General features: G+C 41.8%; 3 protein-coding genes across 3 annotated transcripts in view; all 3 read right to left on the bottom strand.

Moving 5' to 3' along the window:
• Positions 1 to 3,395, bottom strand: part of LOC106810567 (organic cation transporter protein-like) — a 6,516-nt gene extending 3,121 nt beyond the window's left edge. Inside the window, exon 1 of the mRNA XM_014813955.1 lies at positions 2,928 to 3,395. Coding sequence (XP_014669441.1) covers positions 2,928 to 3,386 — 459 coding nt within the window. The 5' untranslated portion in view covers positions 3,387 to 3,395. The remainder of the gene's footprint in view (positions 1 to 2,927) is intronic.
• A 5,921-nt stretch (positions 3,396 to 9,316) lies between these two features.
• Positions 9,317 to 16,621, bottom strand: LOC106810570. Its single transcript, XM_014813958.1, has 9 exons — positions 16,524 to 16,621; positions 14,529 to 14,693; positions 14,083 to 14,236; positions 13,554 to 13,712; positions 12,524 to 12,668; positions 11,734 to 11,907; positions 11,104 to 11,234; positions 10,624 to 10,750; positions 9,317 to 10,193 (listed from the first exon to the last, which is right to left on the bottom strand). The coding sequence occupies exons 1-9, from the start codon at positions 16,588 to 16,590 to the stop codon at positions 9,948 to 9,950; spliced, it is 1,368 nt and encodes a 455-aa protein (XP_014669444.1). The 5' UTR covers positions 16,591 to 16,621; the 3' UTR covers positions 9,317 to 9,947.
• A 713-nt stretch (positions 16,622 to 17,334) lies between these two features.
• Positions 17,335 to 17,532, bottom strand: part of LOC106810566 — a 5,864-nt gene continuing 5,666 nt past the window's right edge. Inside the window, exon 6 of the mRNA XM_014813954.1 lies at positions 17,335 to 17,377. Coding sequence (XP_014669440.1) covers positions 17,335 to 17,377 — 43 coding nt within the window. The remainder of the gene's footprint in view (positions 17,378 to 17,532) is intronic.

Genomic DNA, 17,532 nt, shown 5'->3' with positions numbered 1-17,532 from the left:
AACGTAACCTTAAGAATAGAAAGTATGTCATCCGTCTTCCATCAGGCCTACTGACAGTGAGAAATCGGATTATGCTGAGACGTAGACTCCCTCCAACCACGGTACCAACTGCAGGAACGTCGAAATGGTCACCAATCACTCCAGAGACGAATACTCAGGAAGCTACAGAGCCGGATATCTACGAGAAGACAGTAACTGCACTGCCACCCATCCAGTCGCCCGTTGAAGTACCATCAACACTTGAAACCCTGACTGACTGTGCAGATGACGATCCTATTGTCATGAATGACAACAGTGACAATATAATGAATGTCACGTCTGAAGACTGTCCTGAACCAGTTCGAAGGTCTGGACGTAACAGGAAACCACCTGTACGGTTTAGTGACTATGTGTAGGACCTCCTATAACGGTCGTAATTCAATAGAGTGTACTGATGTTCGTTTAGTAACATACTGTTCAATGTTGCTCGTTTATAGTTATGCATTCTAGTACGATCTTGTAAGGGAGGGAGATGTAAGATAACTGGAAAACGTAAAGTTATGTTTATGCTTTGTACGCCCAAGAGGTGGCGCCACTAGTCGAGAAGAGGAGAATTATGGCGGGACTATAGCCTCTACACGCTCCTGTAACAGTGTCTGTGTGATTTAAGTTTATCTGAACAATATAATATGTAACCACCAAGACAGTCGTTGGAATCTGTATTCGAATGTCTCTAGAACACGAGATATATAACAATTACCACTGCAACATCATGACGAGCGATTTCTTCCTCATGTTTGGCGTACGCAGTGTGTCCATGACGTTCGGTTCTCTCACCTTTCCGTCGTCGGTGATTATCTGATGCTTCTGAAATTCTCAGACCCGTATCTTGACATGTAGTCATATCTCACCAGGAATATTCCTCGAGATCGCATGTGACGTTACGAATAACTATGTATCCTAAACTAACGTTTAATCATGCAGTCGCTACACTAATCTTTACCTTTACATCAATAATCAGTTGTACATTCTCGGGGTATGGCCTACGGTTGATTGCTGCCATTTTCCTCAGTGCCACTTCGCATTCTTCGTGCTTGCCTTCTGCGTACAGCCATCGTGGGGATTCGTCTAGAAGACTTTAAACAAGGAAAGCACGGGACTATTCAGAATTAGTCCTGATCACAAAAGTTTATCAATTAAATCGAAGAACCGCAAATGTTATCATGTGACCGTGTAACCGCAACGCGAGTAAGGACGATTCGTCTCTTGTTCGATACGTGCTAGTCATTATAGTGTTTATAATTTTACTCACATGGTGGGAGTTATAGTTAAGTAGGATACATTAACATAAAAATGTGAGAATGTAACATTCGTAACTGAACATACATGTGGAATCTTCCGTACACTTCTTTACACACATTTAACTTACAAGTAATAACCCAGCAGAAAGAAGATCCAAACTGATATCCCCAACTGTAGATAACGCCACGAGGGGATGAGCCACGCCAACAGGGCTAACAACAGCCATCCCATCGCGTAAAATATGACGGTGCCGTTAGAGCATCGATTGCGATAAGCACTCCCAATGTTCTCCATTACTGCAACCAGAATTGACAAAGGCAATTGACCACGAGGACTAGACCGAGGCCTACATTTAGCTACGTCATAGCCGTGGCCTCCTGTCCTAATATATCTAACTGCCATTTGAATAAGTAAACACGACATGCGGCAAAGGTTTAGATGAATCGTTATAGATATAGAGTGTAACGTTGAGCGATCGCGCGTCAAGCTATAGCTATTTACATAACTACACTGTCTGACGCCACAGCTACGTCGGACAGCGGTTTAACACTAATTGCACATCAAAATGAGTTTTTCAACGTCTAGTTTTATGTCTGCCGAAGCGTTACCCGTAATGAGATGACGTCACACAGTTGCGGCGCGTCTGCTGCGTGACCCGGCACCCAATTATCGACATAGCACCGAGGTATATCACGACAGATATTGGCTATATTGGCGACTCACGATAGACGAAGCCACTGTTATAGGACCCAGCCGCGGCCGCTCCTGTCAGGAACCGCAGCACGGCGTAGACGGGATAGTTCGGAGAGAAAGCGCTAGCCGTGCAGACCATCGCTTGCATCAGTATCGTAAACAAGAAGGTTTTCTTCCGGCCTTTCCTGTAAATAACATTGTAGCCGTAGCTTTCAAGTTTGCATATAACCTTAAACCTTGCTTGACCGAATGTGTCAATCGGGATCACGCGCGCTATCGCCTATTATTTATATATATCACCTACTTGGGCGCGATGCAGACTAGGATAACTACCGCGCAGTGTGTACTGACTTCTCAAAATATTAGATAGCGATTAGAAACCTCGTACGACTTTCTGCGCAATTGTGACGTTATTGGCGAGCGGTGTCATAGAACACGTACTTGTCTGAAATCTCCCCGAAAACAATGCATCCGATCAGAAAACCCAACATGTAGAGACTTTGACCGGTAGCAGACGCCAACCAGCTTTTGCCGCAGACCAGGTCCCACTGCAATGAATTAGCATACTAGCCATAGAACAATACTCTAAGGCATATATTATATTAGCTCTAGTACTATAGCCCGCTTTCATTACATGTTGTGACTAAAATGAGCAGAAGTTGCAAATTTATACCAATAATACCATACAGATATATGTAAAAAAAAATACAGAATATACCATATCGATACCAATAAAACATTTTAATCTTCAACGTTCGACCACGAAAGGCACTATATACATGGCCTCGCCAGGTGATTTAGCCGCGTCATCATGCTATGCATATCAACGTCGTAGAAGCAGAAATCACACGATAGCTAGTTATATACTGGTGTATGTACAGTATTAAGAGCTATGTCGTAGAGCTGTTCTCGCAGAAAGTATAGGTATGCCGTGAGCATTATCTCATACTTACGTCAGTAGCGAAAGTCGAGCCCCCCTCTCGCTGATCGTAAATCCAACCATTCTCACACGATGTCTGGTTGCCGTCGGTGTAAAAGAAGTGCGACAAACTGTCGAGGCCTCCACTGGCATAGAGAAAAGCTGCCTGCGTGTAATTTCGTTCAGAATATACCTCACAGGCCGACCATTTCAATACTCCTTCATCTGATATGTCATACGGTATGCTCAGGTTTTTCTGCACGTCGTAGGGTAGTGCCGCCAGCTCCGGCACGGCGCACCAATGCTCAGGGATCGCTCCGATGAATACGATCACCATGTTCTGTAAGCCAAGCACTAATATTGCAAGCGAGATGAGCAGGAAAACTTGTATCTGCCATCTGCCAAGATCTCCTATGTGCGTAAGAATCTCATCGAACGAGATCAGGTGAGGCATCGCGCTAGCCTCGTACAGGGGCTTGTTCACTTCCGCCATGTTGTCGCGCTATATAGTCGTATCATCGTCTGGTTCACCTTCGTCCCACAGACGGAGCGAAAGGCCTCCTAGCGGTTCTGCAAGTCGTATTAACTAACAAGATAATAGTAGCGGGCGCGGCTATTTTTATGCAAACGAATCAACGGCAAATTTGTTAAAGAAAATCGACAACAAGAAGAATTTCAGCGGGAAAACTAGGGAGATATAGGGGAAAATCTTAAGATACTACAATGAGGCAATCATGAGTTTAGTGCATCGGGTCAACACTCTATAGCTTTGAGCAAACGAAGAAAAACAATATGTATAAGCACATAAAGAGCTACTGCGGGTATTAACCATTCAATGTCAACACGGACTTGTGGGAATTTACGAGATTTCATTTACACATAGAAAGAAGTACTCTGGAAACACTATGTTTAATTACCATAAACTGCACTCGAAGACATAATGAGAAGCTATATGACTAGAAGGTGGGTGTTTCTGAGGTTAGGGGGCAAATTGCAGTTTTATATGACTGAATTTTTTTCATCATCTCTTTGGCATATTTATGGAATTTTTCCAATATTTGTAACACCGTGGCCCTGAAACCACAAAGATTATTACACTTTTTTACTTTTTTTACTTTTTTGTATACTTTTATAAGGGCCTATACATCAACTCCGTTACAATTTTGTAAAGGAGTTGATGTAACGGAGTTGATAATTTTGTCATGTTTGACCTTGTTGGTTCCACATGGTGCAAGGGCAAGATGCAAATAATATGTTTTATTCACGAGGTCAATATGCCTGTCTTCCTCAATTTATGATGTTTGGTTTCTATGGTTACTTATCATACAATTTGCGTAACAGAGGTGATGAATGCATTTAAGTACGCATTTATTTTTGGCAAATTTTTCCCTTGAAATGTGATGCTGGTTGGTCGGATTGGTCTGATTGGTCTGATTGGTCTATATACCGCTTCAGGAGGCGTATAACAGTAAGCCTCCGCATTTGTTCACCGTTGCACTATTTTGTCTCTAGAAAACAGCAGTTTTCTCGAATTTTTCGTGGCAAATTTCGTCATTAGAGTGCGTAAATGTGCATTGCACAATGAAGACGGATGCCCGATAGACGTTTGGAAAGGATTGGAATTTCAATCGGTTTTGTGGAAAAATTGTGCAAATGCGTGGGGTGTCGTAGCCATGGTGACCAGCAGCCGCGTTTGAGAGTTGAGGGGTACCCGGCAAACATGGTGGAATTTCGCATCAAAGAGCTGGCAAAAGTTTCGAGTGAAGATTGTACGGTTAATGTGCAGTGATTTTGCATGAATAAAATGCTGGTTACTGGTAATTTAAAACGAATTCTTTCAATGTATGGACCCCATTCGACTGCGCGACTGTTTTTCAGGCACAAATGTGGTGTCGGTTAGTAAATTCGCGATATTTTTTTAAAACGCCGGACAACATATGTCATAACTCTAATGGTGCACAGCTGAAGTACATGGCTACCTAGTTTTAATATTGCCACTCGGCCGAAAACGGTCGAAATACTATTTTTCAGCTCCTGAAATTCAATTCTTAAGTATAGGATCCTATGGAGGATTTAATAGTGGTCTGTTCTCTGGTCATTTGTTAACACCATTGTCTATTAATAGATGTCAGCACAATACAGTCGTAACGGAGTTGATAAAAATTCAGGACAATAGGTCTGAGTAGGGTCCCTGTATACAGAGAGTTGCGCCAACTCAGGATTTGACGCCATTTTGTTTCCAAATGGATTCCAAATGCGATGTATAAATACGCTGTACAATGGTCCGTAGTAATTAATTAGACTAATTGTGCTTCAATAAACTCAAAATTTACAGAGATTATAGCTAAGACATGTGTCTATGTGTATCTAGATTTCTAGAAATGTAACTCAAATCGTTCGCGCCATATGATAATTTAATTGTACACTTTCTTACGGCTATAGCCGTGCGTATCCATTTGGAAACAACATGTCGTCCAGCGACCACGGGACCGATTTTTTCCGACTCGTCATGGCGCAACTCTCTGTATATAGGGACCCTAGGTCTGAGGTTCACCCCTCTTACACTTAAGGTCACAGGCGCATGAAACTTTGCTGAATTACAGTTGAAACAATAGCAACCCCACCCAAACTAGATTTCCCATCCCTGAATGATGACAACAGCTTCAAATCATTGAGGGAAAATTGGCTACCATGGGTTAGGACAGGCCATTCCGAGACCATCTGAACATTGAACTTAATTTTTTTTAAAGAAATCTCATGTATATGAAATCCATTTTAGTGCTAATTTTTTACCATGATCCAAGACATTCATCAAACAATATAATTGATTCAAAACATGGCAAGTCATTGAAGAATTCTGATCAAGGGTGGTCAGGACAGCAATTTGCCCCCTAATCTCAGAAACACCCGGGTATGTTGGGTAGGACAGATAGTATCTGTCTGGTTTCAGTGACTTAAAAATAATCGGAAATACGATGCACAATTTTCGGGGCAAATATTCATACCAATATGTGTATTTATACTAAATTCTTACACTTTTATGGAATTTATAATCCCTTTACCTTCATACTCTTGCTGTTTCCTCTCTTTCCGTATTGCTTTGCCGTATTACACACACGCACGCAAGCACGCACGCACGCACGCACGCACGCACAAACACACACTTACGCACACATACACACACGCACACACGGACGCACGCACACACACACGCACGCACACACACACACACACACGCACGCACGTATAAATAACTGAATAAATATAAATAAATATATATATATATATATATATATATTATAAACTCCCGGTATTAGTTCACTAGATTCACTTCCCTCGCCATGACCGCCTCACCGGAGTCAGCCAGACAGGACTGAGTAAGTAACCGCAGGGACTGACTGAGGCACTGAAAACATTTTAAGATGACAGCTAGTACACCGCAGTTTGTCGCTGAGAATTCGCTCTCCAGTGAAGCGCACGTGGCCACCAGTCATTTACATGCGCTATTTTGAATATCAAGTGTATGGTCGTGACGTAGATAATATATATAATATATATATATATAATATATATTTAAATATTTAAAATAATACGAATTCGTACGTACTACTGTTAAATATTCATATCATAATCCATATAGTTTGTCACTTTTTCCGAGGAATTATACAATGCATGACATTACAGTGACTACTTTCGATATAACCAACCCATCAGCATGACAAGCATGATTATATCAGACGTGTCATAATAATTATAGACTATTTATAATACAGATCTATATAGTTATTAGGAAACTCCTGATCATATTATATAAACCGACCATTTATTTTATGCAAAAAGCACGAAGTTTTTGTAAAACTTTTTTTTCGAGAAATATTTTCGAGCTAGAATTTGAATCCACAAAAAAAACACTATATTCGATGTTTTATCAATTCTTAGCTAGCATATTTTTGGATGTACCCATAGATGATTTGAATCGTAATGTAGACGAATTAGCTGTTCAGACTTCGTGTAGATCATAGATGTGTATATTTCCTGCAGTTTACGCTACTCGGTTCCATTATTGTAGCTAGTAGGACGCGGAGGGTCCGTTATCGGAAATAATCCTATTCTTTACAATACTCTTAACGTCGACTATTTCTCGTATATTCAAGAGTACTAACGTAACAACGACTAGAGTGAGCAAAGCAAAACATCAGGTACAAGAGAAGGCAATTGTGTAGTCAAATTCCTTTTCCATATGACCTTCTAGAATTAGGGATGCGTATAATTAATTCATCGGAGCGGCTTACAAGCCGCGAAATGGTGTGTGCTTGTTTTCACTGTTGTTTTGTTAAGCGCCATTTACTACTTCAGATTCGCGGTACGAGCGCCGACCAACGACAGGAATAGATTCATATAATATGTAAATTCACTCGGCGTTGCGGGGAATCGGAATGTTGATAATATTTATTATTTCAGGAAGGCAAAATTTGATGAATAAATTGTATAGAAAATTCCTGAATATGTCCTCTGTTAATCAAATAGATTATCTCAATAAATTGTGCTTTATTAAGCAGATAGTAGGCATGTAGACAAATACATCTACGACCCTATAATCTGTTTCTCTCTATTGTTCTTCTCTAATGCGGCTTTAAAAATCCTTAGCTTTTTTAATAAATTAACTGAGTCATTGGGATCCTTATTTTCGATGTTCAACTACTTCTGAGTATGACTGATAGTATGGCTTACTGACTGTTTATAATTCTTATAAAATTATGTAGGTATATATTTAATTTAGTATCATACATCGCTTATCATATGCGACACTAGCACCGACTAGCAACAAAGAAAAGTGCGTAAACAATTCAGGTTTCAAAATTCAAGACAATTTCTCGGTGGTGTGGCGAATCGCGATGCTGAGACGAATCGTCTCCGTCTTAGTATTTCAGAAAGACAAGAGCATTTGAAATTCTTAGTAAAAACAATTCCTGAATAATATGTCTTCTCTGTTTTAATTAGATATTTACAACAAACCAGGCTTTCTTCTGGCAGATAGTAGGCATGCGCGCAGATACGCCTGACCCCATAACCTGCTGTACGTTCTAATGTGGTTTGAAAAATTCTCAACCTATTAATTATTTAACTAAGGTATTGGGATCTAAATTGCTGAGTATGATTTCTTTACATGTGTAGTTTAGTTTTACATCATTCACTACTTCTCATGCGCGACATTATAACGCCGACCAACGACAATAAAAATTCTACAAAATTTCACCTGATTTTGCGACAAATCATAATGTTGAGAAGAGTGGGCTCGTTATTTAGGGTAATGAGTAATTCATTTTAACCGAAAGGTAAGAGCATTTAGAATTTTTGGAGGTAAATATTCTAGGGCCCTATAATGTCTAGATGATTCTAAGCCCTTCAATTAGTTAACGGAGGCAGTGATGTCTACATTAGGGATATCTAACCCCTCAGGAGTATGATCTCTCTATAGGGGCAGTATCTCAATAAATCTATATATGTATATATGCGGTTTGGCATCATACATTTCTTTTTATGCGCGACACTAGCGCCGACCATTGACAAAAAAATTGTTTATAATTTCACTCTGGCGGTGTGGCAAATCGGGAAGTTATGAAGCTTGAGTCCCGACTTACCTTTTATTTTCAGAAAAGTGAGGGCATTTATAATTTACGGAGATAATTGTTCCTGGATATATCCGCTCTATATTAAAGCCATATTTACGAGAATTATCTAGTGTTTTCACTCACTTGTATGACCGTTTAATTACCTACCGTTATCGCTTGAGCAACAGCAACTGTCTAGAGTAACGATGAAATGTATTAGAACCTTTGTATTCACCAACATATTCAAGTTCGATCACCAGCCAGTCTTTTCTTGTAATCTTGGACCAGTTACTAGGGCTACTGCTATAACTGCATAACATCTTAGTGTTTTTCAAGTTAGTGTAATCAGTAATATTACCGCTGTGATGTGAGACAATATTTCGCTATATTTTTTGGATTGAGCTTTTCTGCGCAAAAATCTCCTAATAAAAACTTTATATAGATATTTTTAACAAACCATGTTTTTAAACAGATTGTAGTCATGCGCGTAGCTAAGTCTGAACCTATTATCATCTCTGTTGTACAATCTAATGTGGTTTGGAGGATTCTTTAAAAAGAAGTTGAAAATGTATATAATTGGCGGTATATATGTGGATAGTTTGGCATCATACATTACTTCTTATACGCAACGGCATGCAGAGAAACACACCCACACATGCGCACACGCACGCACGCACGTACGCACGCACGGCCGGCAGGCAGGCCCGCACGCACGCACGTACGTACGCACGCACGCACCCGCGTACGCACACACTGAGTACACCGAGCACACACACACATGTAGTAATCTAATAACAAGAAGAATCCCACGAATATTTAACATCTAATTTATTATCATACAATGTTGACTAATGTGAATAAAAAGAAATAGCTGCAGAAATAATATACGTTCTACATCAAAAGCCGTGGCGATCGAATTTCAGAGTAACTGAAAATATGCATATAAAGTGTACTAACAAAATGGATCCATAGCTTCTCTACACATGCTCATATAGCAACGATGAACGTAGGAAATCCACTGTAAGGTGTTTATAATGCATATGTGCATTATATATATACGTACAATGCATACATGCATAAGGTACAAATGTGGGGATCATTGTTATCTGCTTGACCATAGCTGTAGACCTATAATAGGTGTAACTACTCGGCTGTACTTGATGTTGCAATACTATTCCCTATAGTAGCCTTTACTTATATCAGGTAAATGTATAGCATGCAGCAATTAACAAAATGCACATAGCGTTCGCCGCATGTATAGCTATCGATTAACTTGCACCAATATGGCCGCTCCAGCTTTAATTCGCCCAATGCAGTACAGCCTCAGTGGACCCGCACTAGTTTACGCAACTAGAGTCATAGGATGTGACGTCATTGGAATGTGGCGTTATTAGATGGGATGTTATAGGACGGGACATCACAGGATGAGACTCGCGAGATCTCTAACCCTGGCCGGGTAGCTCGCCGAGCGGTCTGCCAACCCACGGGTAGATAGGCGGACATTCTGCCGGATCGCATATGCGCATTACTCGCTCGTTGGGAAGTGGAACGTGGGTGACGTTGATGTACTGGCAACTGGCGACGTTGTCACAGCTGCGATCACGATTCTGCGGTTCCTGGCACCAGTTCCACGGTTTGAAGCTAGAGATGGACGACAGAGGCGTCGGATTCCTCATCCAATCGATTGCCTAAAATGCGCAGAATGGACGAGGGATAAGTCGTTGATATAAGAAAAGATATTATCGTGAGTACGTGAATTAGATGATCTCTAATCCATGCACTTCTAATCATATCATAATTATAGGTGATATTTTTCACAATCCTGGAGAAAAACGATATATTCGGATAAAATGAATGTTCGCGCGTAATCTACTCATTTAAAATACAACGCAAAATGATTTTTTAGTGAGACTCTAACGTCATTTACCGAAGATTCCCAGCATTTAATCTTAAGAGAATTACATCTACATACATGCATAGAGGATTAGCTGTGCTGGTAGAGAAGAAATGTATGCGGAAACATCACTGAACGTTGTAGAAGTACGATTGACTCAAAGATTTATGCAATCTTTATCACGTTTTTTAAACTTACTATAGAAGGTTGCGTTCGTATCTTACCTGAGACATGCTGACAAAGTAGACGTCATTCATTTCAGCCATCTCGTCAAGGAACTGTATCAAACCACGATAAGCTGTCGAGCTTGATATGAACCAGTCATTTCGCAGCGTGATTTGGAATGGAGCCCTGTACGTGGAGAGAAGCAGAGACGGGCATATATTTCTAATCTTATATTCGGCTCACAACATGACGAGGCTTACTTGGAGCTTACGTCGTATTATGTATATATCGTATTATATTGAACGAATATTTTTCCCCGTTTTTTTTTTCTTTGTTTGAATGTTTAGAGCAATTGGGGTAGTGTGCAATCTAATTTGATATCGTACTGAATTTAATGGGAAAAAATAGCAACACTACCGGATTACATTAACATATAACGGATTTAACAGTTTCGGACGAAGAAAGTCTACCGAGAAGAAAAGTATGAATCTTGCTTGATAATGTGTGTAACACGCCAATGTCGATAATTTCAAACCAACCTGTTGGTCAAATAATGGCGGTTAAAGTTTTGCTTGATGAAACTGTACCAATCTCGGTTACCAGGACGATAACAGCTTCCGAGCTGTTTGCAACGAGTACCATTAACGTCGTTGTAGACATTCAGTGGAATCTGAAGACATTGTAAAATATAACATTAAATAATATAACGTAGGTAACACATGCGACTATACGCCTAAATATACATTGAACGAATGATTCCACAATAACCCCCAATGACGCACTATTTTGTGTTGGCCATTACATTCTCATTCTTGAATTGTGTCGTAGAATTTGTTAGAATAAACACACCTATAATTCTTTTCCGGCTTATCGCGTTAGACTACAAAATAGTAGACAATTTATTGTTCACGGAGTGTGCGTCTGCGCTGGTGGAATCGTTTTATGAAACATTTTATTCGCCTCGTTTGTATGTTATTGCTGTTATGTAAATGAAACAGAATGAGATGTACATTGGCCATTTACTACCCGAATGGCAGCGGAGATATTATAGCATTACCTATGGTAACTGATTTTTTAAACCACACACGCAATTTATCAATAAACATTAATATTATGTACAATGTGATGTGTTGCGCAGGAACGCGCATATCCAAATATTATAAACCCACCTCCCAGATTCCTGGCCATGATTTGAGTGGACATGGCGGAACGAAGCATTCAATCCTATTCTTGTGATCCAACGTGTAGGGATAAACCGGTGGGTTATTGTAATGTGTCGCCATTGATGAGTCATACGCGAAACCGTTGCGACTCATAGCATCAAATTGGTTTTCACCACCAACCTGAAGGAAACCACATAAAATATGAGCAGTCTCAAAACAGCAGGCGAGTCTTATATTATGATGAGGTCCGTTGGCACCTCCATATAGTATGTTTAGCTATAGGTTGGTTTTAATACATATAAGTATAATGTATACTATGCGTAGGGCGCCTTCATACACCCACACACACACACACACAGCACACACCACACTACACCACGACCACACACACACACACACACACACACCACACACACACACACCAAACAGCCACACACATACACACACATCACACACACAGCACAACACACACACCCACACACACTCACACACACACACACACACACACAAACGCACACACATCGAACACACACACAAAACACGGGCGGGCGCACACGACAGCACACACACACACACACACACTCACACACACACACACACACACACACACACACAACACACACACACCAACACACACACACACACACACACACACCCTATACAGTATACTCCTCCTTAGTACTAGTACTACTCACCTATATATACTATATATTATATATATATAATATACATTATACATATAACATATACACAGACAGCCACTAGGTTATGGACTATCCGCTCAGCCTCCGCACACCTGGTAGTATGGGGAGCCCCTAGTCCCCTTGACATCAGCTGGATTGATACCGGCAAATTTCTCCAACAGTTGTTTGTGTCCAGAAAGCTCTCGATCCCATTCTTCCGCGGATGCCATGGCCCAATAAGTGCTTGGTAGCTGGTGACTAATACATTACAGAAATTGTTAGTATATAAGTTAGTATAGGTAGAAATACAAATGTCGTACCTAACCCGTTTAGATTGCGGCCCGGGGCGTGCTTTCATGGTGTGGAGGGCCGACGCACGTGGGCTGTGGGCTGTGTGTGTGGTGTGTATGCCTATCGCCGGCCCGCAGTGCTGTGGTGTGTGTGTCGACGCCCGCCCTGTGTGTGTGTGTGTTTGTGCTGACCGCGGCCCCGCGGGGCCGGTGGCGGGCCCGGGGCCGTGGGGGGCGCGGCGGCGGGCGTTGTTGGTGGTGTCGTGCCGGGGCTGCGGTGTTCATGTGTGTGTATGTGTGTGTGGTCGGTGGCGCGCGGGCGCCGGCGCCTTGCGTCTCGGCCGGCCTGGGTGTTGTCGCGTGTCGTGGTCGCTGCTCCTGCTCGTGGTCGCGGGCTGTGCCCGGGCCCGGTGCTTGTGTGTGTGTGGTGTTGTGTTGTCGGTGTGGTGGTGTGGTGGTTGCGGACGGCCCGGCGGGGTGCCCCCGGGCCATGATGTGTGGTGCGTACCTGTGTCCCGAGCGTCCGCGGCGGGTTGTCGTGAGCGGCGTCGGACGGTGTTTGGCCGCGCGGTGTTGGTCCGCGTCGCGTGGTGTGTATGTGTGTGCGCGCGCGCGCGTGTGTGTGTGCGTGCGTATGTCTGTGTGTATGTACGTGCGTGGGTTCGTGCGTGCGTGTGCGTGATTGCGTGTGTGTGCTATAGCCGTAACATTCGTATCTCATTGCTACTACTTTTGTTGTTGCGCGTGGCTCGAAAAAACAAATATGTCGTCACGCTGAAAATTCGACCTTGAGTCTGTTTACTCAACTGACACTATGACAACGCCCTTTCCCTCTGCGCATCCCGTCTCTTACCTAATCGACAGCGAGCCGATCTCGTGACCTCTCGCGTAAACCTGCTTGACGTAAGCATAGTTTGTGTACTCGTGACGGAAGAAGAAAGTGCCCGTTGCCTGACATCCATTTGGATTTTTGCGTGGCACTCTTATGGCTTTTCCATCCTTATCTGTGGATCTAGTAACGAATCGACTGCGTTTAATATGCGCCCCTGTGTGTAGACTCTCAATTCTAGTCTATAATCACAATTAGAATCCCAAATCCAATGTTTTTGGTAAAAAAATACACATTTGCAGAATAGATGACGATATATGCTAATGATGGTTCTGCTAGCAAGAACGGTAACAAGAACCCAAAATAGCAAGCGGTCTGCTTAAATATATTTATTAACATGAACTTTAGTAATTTCGATCGAAATTTAATCATGTTCATGTAGACCTACGCTATATAAATAGGTAATACTGTTGAGCTATCAATGCGGGCAACATATATTAGATTTTAATTTTAAAATGTTCAGTTGAAGTATTCATGTTAGCCCCTATCGCACCTCGTAGAAAAGATACCGCTGTATGGTATTTCGTTCTCCGTGTTAATCAAGATCATCTGCGGAACATCCTTTGGTTCTAGGCCGCCAGGTGGCGAGGTGCTCAGACAATGGCAGTTGTCTCTTAGCAGGCATGTTTCCGGGTCACAGAGTGAACCTGGATTTAAACAGAAAACATATTCTATTATATGATGCATATATGGTAGTGAATGTAGACTACAGTGAAACAACAAACCCCGCACATATATTTTAAATTCAACACAATATAACGTCTAACTAACGCCTGCTTAATTGTTTATCCTCGCGAATGCGAATCAAAACGATAAACTAAACTAACAAAACTAAAAATTATTATATTCGATTATTTTGCGATTATTCGCTTCTTCTTGACGAATGGCACGAAACGTACCAATTTCGTTGACTAAAGAAGGCGAGAAATAATGACATACCACAGTCTTCGTCTTCCCCCTGAGGGCAGTCTTCCACGCCATCACATGTCTGTGCAAAGTCTAGAAGACAACTGCCGTCGGACACGCAACGGAACTGACAGGTACCTTTAGCGCGTGGTATTCCGATGTCTATATCGAAGTCGCCATCTACTGCAAGAGTAGTGGCTAAAAGAAAATTTTTAATATATTAGTAATGAGAGTCGTTATATCAAACTCACGTGCATGCATGCACTGACATGCGCGCAAACACACACGGGTACGCCTGCCCGCCTGGCTATCCGCAGGAAATCAAACACACGCGCATGCTTATATGAAAAGCATTTTGTTCAAAAAGTCGATAAAGCAGGTTTTTGGTCGATAAACCTGGTTTATCGAACCAAAAACCTGGTTTATCGAACCAAAAACCTGGTTTATCGAACCAAAAACCTGGTTTATCGACAAAACTATCATTATCGACCGATAAACCAGGTTTATGAACAAAATGCTTTCCATACGCACGCACACGCGCATTCACACCCATCCGCGGGCACGCATGCAAGCAGCCACACAGACATGCACAAACACACGCGCGCATTCAAGCACACGCCCCTTCCCTCCTACACATGTAGGCACACGCGTGCGCGTACGCAAAGGATTTCGCTTCGGGCTGTTGTTCTCGTATGTTGTCAAAATCTACCAGCCACAACGGACCTGCTTTTAAATATTATCTGGGTGGAGTCTTGGCCTTGGCTGCCTTTTAGCCCTGCAGACCTTCGATTAATATCACTAGAACCCGCATCAATTACGATTCGGTTTTGTAAAAGTGAAACTGTGTATAGATCAAAAACAGGTCTACTCAAAAACTTGGGAGCTTAATGACAACGCCTTTCTACCCTTTGTTCAGCGGAATAATGACCTTTACACAGACATTCTGCTTACCTTAGGCATCAGCACGCATTGATTACCAAAGTTACCTATATGTATATATATATATATAATATATTCATACTTGATGATGGCCGTATAGGTTAGTGAAATAAACCCATTACGAATTACAAGGAAGGTTTTCCAATTAAGTACGTGGCTCTTTATAAAGGCGCAGTTACCCTACCTGAATAAATATGAAAAAAATTACTTGCTACTATACTGCGTAATATAACAGGCATCTGCTGGTTCATTCTTTCTGCGCATAAAGTGTGTTTGTTAGTAACTGTTAATTCCGTGCTAATTAAATTCAGTGGTATTTCAAACCGACGGTAGCCTACATTGCTACGATAGGTACTACTACTACAAGAGAAACTAATACACGATATGTGTCATCATAACAGATGTACATGTGTGTAGAGTCGTAGCTATACAAACACTAATTAAGCCGCGAGGGTCTTAATCCATAGCACAAATATGTTCTGCGCACGTTCTCGACGTCTGTTAGTCCTATTTAACCTTAGCGGCGACGCCTCTGGTTTCTATTGTTCGCGTGTTTACTTATTAGAGTTACTTGGCAGTTGATCTTGCAAACAGCGAGGGTCTAATGCGTAGATATGACAACCTTCGTCGGGTGGTCAAGGTTTCGACAGACAATTGAGCGATAAGGAATGTAATGTCACTCAGCGCTCGAAAAGGATTAATTGATTCATTGATTTAATTCAAGATGTGATAAGCGATTTAATACCTTTAGTCACTCATTCATTTCAAATTGTGTCATGTTGTGCGAATGAATATATGAATATACGTATGTGGTTCTAATAGAGTTCATATGCATCCATGTAGTCTCTATTCTCATTTCCCTTTTCTTTATTCTCCTTATGCGTTTATATTGAATTATGTGACATAAAGCTAAGCCTTTTTAGTTACTATTTTCTACCAGAATTTGCTATATTTGCAGATTATTGAAAAGAAGAATTTTCTTCTGTCGTTCTCACCAAACTCTATCGATAAGATGTGAACCTAAGCGAAACCTAAAATGATTAATAATGTTGCACATATCGATCCTAGCGGTGAATAAAACAAACTCACCCAGCACGGCGAAGATGCACACTAGCTTCAACATAGCCGATGTTGTGTTCGTAACTCCGCTGTTCATGACTGAAAACCTGTTGCCAGAGACAGTGCTTATATGGTAGAGGAGCGCCTCCCAGTTCTCGCCTGCACAAGGTCATACCCATGTCACTGTGTGCAACCGCAAAGTCGATGGGACTGAATAGCGCCCGAGGCGGTACAGGTTTCACCTTCTACGCCCTGGTTCCTTTGTACACGGTGATACGAGCAATGTTAAAGTAAACAACAATCGCAACAGGCATCGAGGTACTGCACCGATTGCCTGACAACGGAATTGTAATTTGCTAAATAAATAGTTACCCGTTGATGAGTATACATGAGATGTCTTAAGATTAAACTCGCTTCGTCTTACGTCTGCATACTAATAGCGGCGTTGTTTTTCTCTTTCGGTGTGAAAATGTACTCGGGTGTTGTGAGGCTGAGTTGGTTGAAGGGTTTGGTGGTGCATTAACTAGAGCTTATATCAACGTGCGTGTGACATATGTCTGTGACTTTTGTGTTTGAATTCACTGCGATAAACGCTATACATAATACCTAGAGAAAGAACTCAAAAAGAAAGGTTTGCTGCTGTAAATATTTCACCGCGTAGAACTTTATTTAGCGATGTTTTGCGTACATTATTCTAGAATCAACGCGTAGTGACAGACGTTCGAATTGGCCATACACCAGACAAGGCTCAATATACGGTCTTCCATAAATACGATGCTTACGAATTTCTGTCCCTGCCTGTACGTACAACGTTACTAATAAGTCGATCTCAACGATATAGCTAGATCGGCCCAGGCAAACTGAACGCGGCACGAGGTGCAACCCTAGCATAACACAAGCATAAGTTATGCCTAATGCGTACTGAATAATGGCACATTAATTTCATGTCGGCATACGTGCGCCCGTGCGAGCGTATGGACGCGCGCGTGTGTGTGTGTGTGTGTGTGTGTGTGTGTGTGTGTGTGTGTGTGTGTGTGTG

The sequence above is a fragment of the Priapulus caudatus genome, unplaced genomic scaffold, assembly GCF_000485595.1.
Source record: "Priapulus caudatus unplaced genomic scaffold, Priapulus_caudatus-5.0.1 Scaffold454, whole genome shotgun sequence".
NCBI lineage: Eukaryota > Metazoa > Priapulida > Priapulimorpha > Priapulimorphida > Priapulidae > Priapulus > Priapulus caudatus.
The sequence above is the reverse complement of the archived record's forward strand: the minus strand, read 5'-3'. Positions and strand labels throughout refer to the sequence as shown.